This window comes from Charadrius vociferus, unplaced genomic scaffold (genome assembly GCF_000708025.1).
Source record: "Charadrius vociferus isolate BGI_N301 unplaced genomic scaffold, ASM70802v2 scaffold38, whole genome shotgun sequence".
In the NCBI taxonomy this organism is placed as follows: domain Eukaryota; kingdom Metazoa; phylum Chordata; class Aves; order Charadriiformes; family Charadriidae; genus Charadrius; species Charadrius vociferus.
In genome coordinates, this window is record NW_009650176.1 from 5,282,225 (window position 1) to 5,284,415 (window position 2,191).

A 2,191-nucleotide genomic window follows, 5' to 3' on the forward strand; every position below is an offset into this window, starting at 1 on the left:
GGAGGGATGGAGGGACGGAGGGATGGAGGGATGGAAGGACGGAGGGATGGAGGGACGGAGGGATGGAGGGATGGAAGGACGGAGGGATGGAAGGACGGAGGGATGGAGGGATGGAAGGACGGAGGGATGGAGGGATGGAAGGACGGAGGGATGGAGGGATGGGGGGATGGAAGGATGGAGGGACGGAAGGATGGAGGGGAGCGGTACCTTCCGTGCGGGGCAGGTGGGCTCCGGCCGGCGTCAGGGCATAGGGGTACCACCAGGTCTGGGCGCGCTCCAGGCAGTGGGCGCTCAGGGCGAAGCGCGGCGCCGGGATCTCGAAGCGGGGGAAGGCGAGGCCGCCCACCTGCGAGAGGGCGGAGCGGAGAGGAAAGGAAAGGAAAGGAAAGGAAAGGAGAGGAAAGGAAAGGAAAGGAAAGGAAAGGAGAGGAAAGGAAAGGAAAGGAAAGGAAAGGAGAGGAAAGGAAAGGAAAGGAAAGGAAAGGAGAGGAAAGGAAAGGAAAGGAAAGGAAAGGAGAGGAAAGGAAAGGAAAGGAAAGGAAAGGAGAGGAAAGGAAAGGAAAGGAAAGGAAAGGAGAGGAAAGGAAAGGAAAGGAAAGGAAAGGAGAGGAAAGGAAAGGAAAGGAAAGGAAAGGAGAGGAAAGGAAAGGAAAGGAAAGGAAAGGAGAGGAAAGGAAAGGAAAGGAAAGGAAAGGAGAGGAAAGGAAAGGAAAGGAAAGGAAAGGAGAGGAAAGGAAAGGAAAGGAAAGGAAAGGAGAGGAAAGGAAAGGAAAGGAAAGGAAAGGAGAGGAAAGGAAAGGAAAGGAAAGGAAAGGAGAGGAAAGGAAAGGAAAGGAAAGGAAAGGAGAGGAAAGGAAAGGAAAGGAAAGGAAAGGAGAGGAAAGGAAAGGAAAGGAAAGGAAAGGAGAGGAAAGGAAAGGAAAGGAAAGGAAAGGAGAGGAAAGGAAAGGAAAGGAAAGGAAAGGAGAGGAAAGGAAAGGAAAGGAAAGGAAAGGAGAGGAAAGGAAAGGAAAGGAAAGGAAAGGAGAGGAAAGGAAAGGAAAGGAAAGGAAAGGAGAGGAAAGGAAAGGAAAGGAAAGGAAAGGAGAGGAAAGGAAAGGAAAGGAAAGGAAAGGAGAGGAAAGGAAAGGAAAGGAAAGGAAAGGAGAGGAAAGGAAAGGAAAGGAAAGGAAAGGAGAGGAAAGGAAAGGAAAGGAAAGGAAAGGAGAGGAAAGGAAAGGAAAGGAAAGGAAAGGAGAGGAAAGGAAAGGAAAGGAAAGGAAAGGAGAGGAAAGGAAAGGAAAGGAAAGGAAAGGAGAGGAAAGGAAAGGAAAGGAAAGGAAAGGAGAGGAAAGGAAAGGAAAGGAAAGGAAAGGAGAGGAAAGGAAAGGAAAGGAAAGGAAAGGAGAGGAAAGGAAAGGAAAGGAAAGGAAAGGAGAGGAAAGGAAAGGAAAGGAAAGGAAAGGAGAGGAAAGGAAAGGAAAGGAAAGGAAAGGAGAGGAAAGGAAAGGAAAGGAAAGGAAAGGAGAGGAAAGGAAAGGAAAGGAAAGGAAAGGAGAGGAAAGGAAAGGAAAGGAAAGGAAAGGAGAGGAAAGGAAAGGAAAGGAAAGGAAAGGAGAGGAAAGGAAAGGAAAGGAAAGGAAAGGAGAGGAAAGGAAAGGAAAGGAAAGGAAAGGAGAGGAAAGGAAAGGAAAGGAAAGGAAAGGAGAGGAAAGGAAAGGAAAGGAAAGGAAAGGAGAGGAAAGGAAAGGAAAGGAAAGGAAAGGAGAGGAAAGGAAAGGAAAGGAAAGGAAAGGAGAGGAAAGGAAAGGAAAGGAAAGGAAAGGAGAGGAAAGGAAAGGAAAGGAAAGGAAAGGAGAGGAAAGGAAAGGAAAGGAAAGGAAAGGAGAGGAAAGGAAAGGAAAGGAAAGGAAAGGAAAGGAAAGGAAAGGAAAGGAAAGGAAAGGAAAGGAAAGGAAAGGAAAGGAAAGGAAAGGAAAGGAAAGGAAAGGAAAGGAAAGGAAAGGAAAGGAAAGGAAAGGAAAGGAAAGGAAAGGAAAGGAAAGGAAAGGAAAGGAAAGGAAAGGAAAGGAAAGGAAAGGAAAGGAAAGGAAAGGAAAGGAAAGGAAAGGAAAGGAAAGGAAAGGAAAGGAAAGGAAAGGAAAGGAAAGGAAAGGAAAGGAAAGGAAAGGAAAGGAAAGGAAAGGAAAGGAAAGGAAAGGAAAGGAAAGGA

At 47.2% G+C, this 2,191-nt stretch overlaps 1 protein-coding gene across 1 annotated transcript in view; it reads right to left on the reverse strand.

Moving 5' to 3' along the window:
- HMX3 (H6 family homeobox 3) overlaps nt 1–367 on the reverse strand; it is a gene marked incomplete at its 5' end in the record, with an annotated part of 4,135 nt that extends 3,768 nt beyond the window's left edge. Inside the window, one exon of the mRNA XM_009892758.1 lies at nt 208–367. Coding sequence (XP_009891060.1) covers nt 208–367 — 160 coding nt within the window. The remainder of the gene's footprint in view (nt 1–207) is intronic.
- Nucleotides 368–2,191: the final 1,824 nt, after the last annotated feature.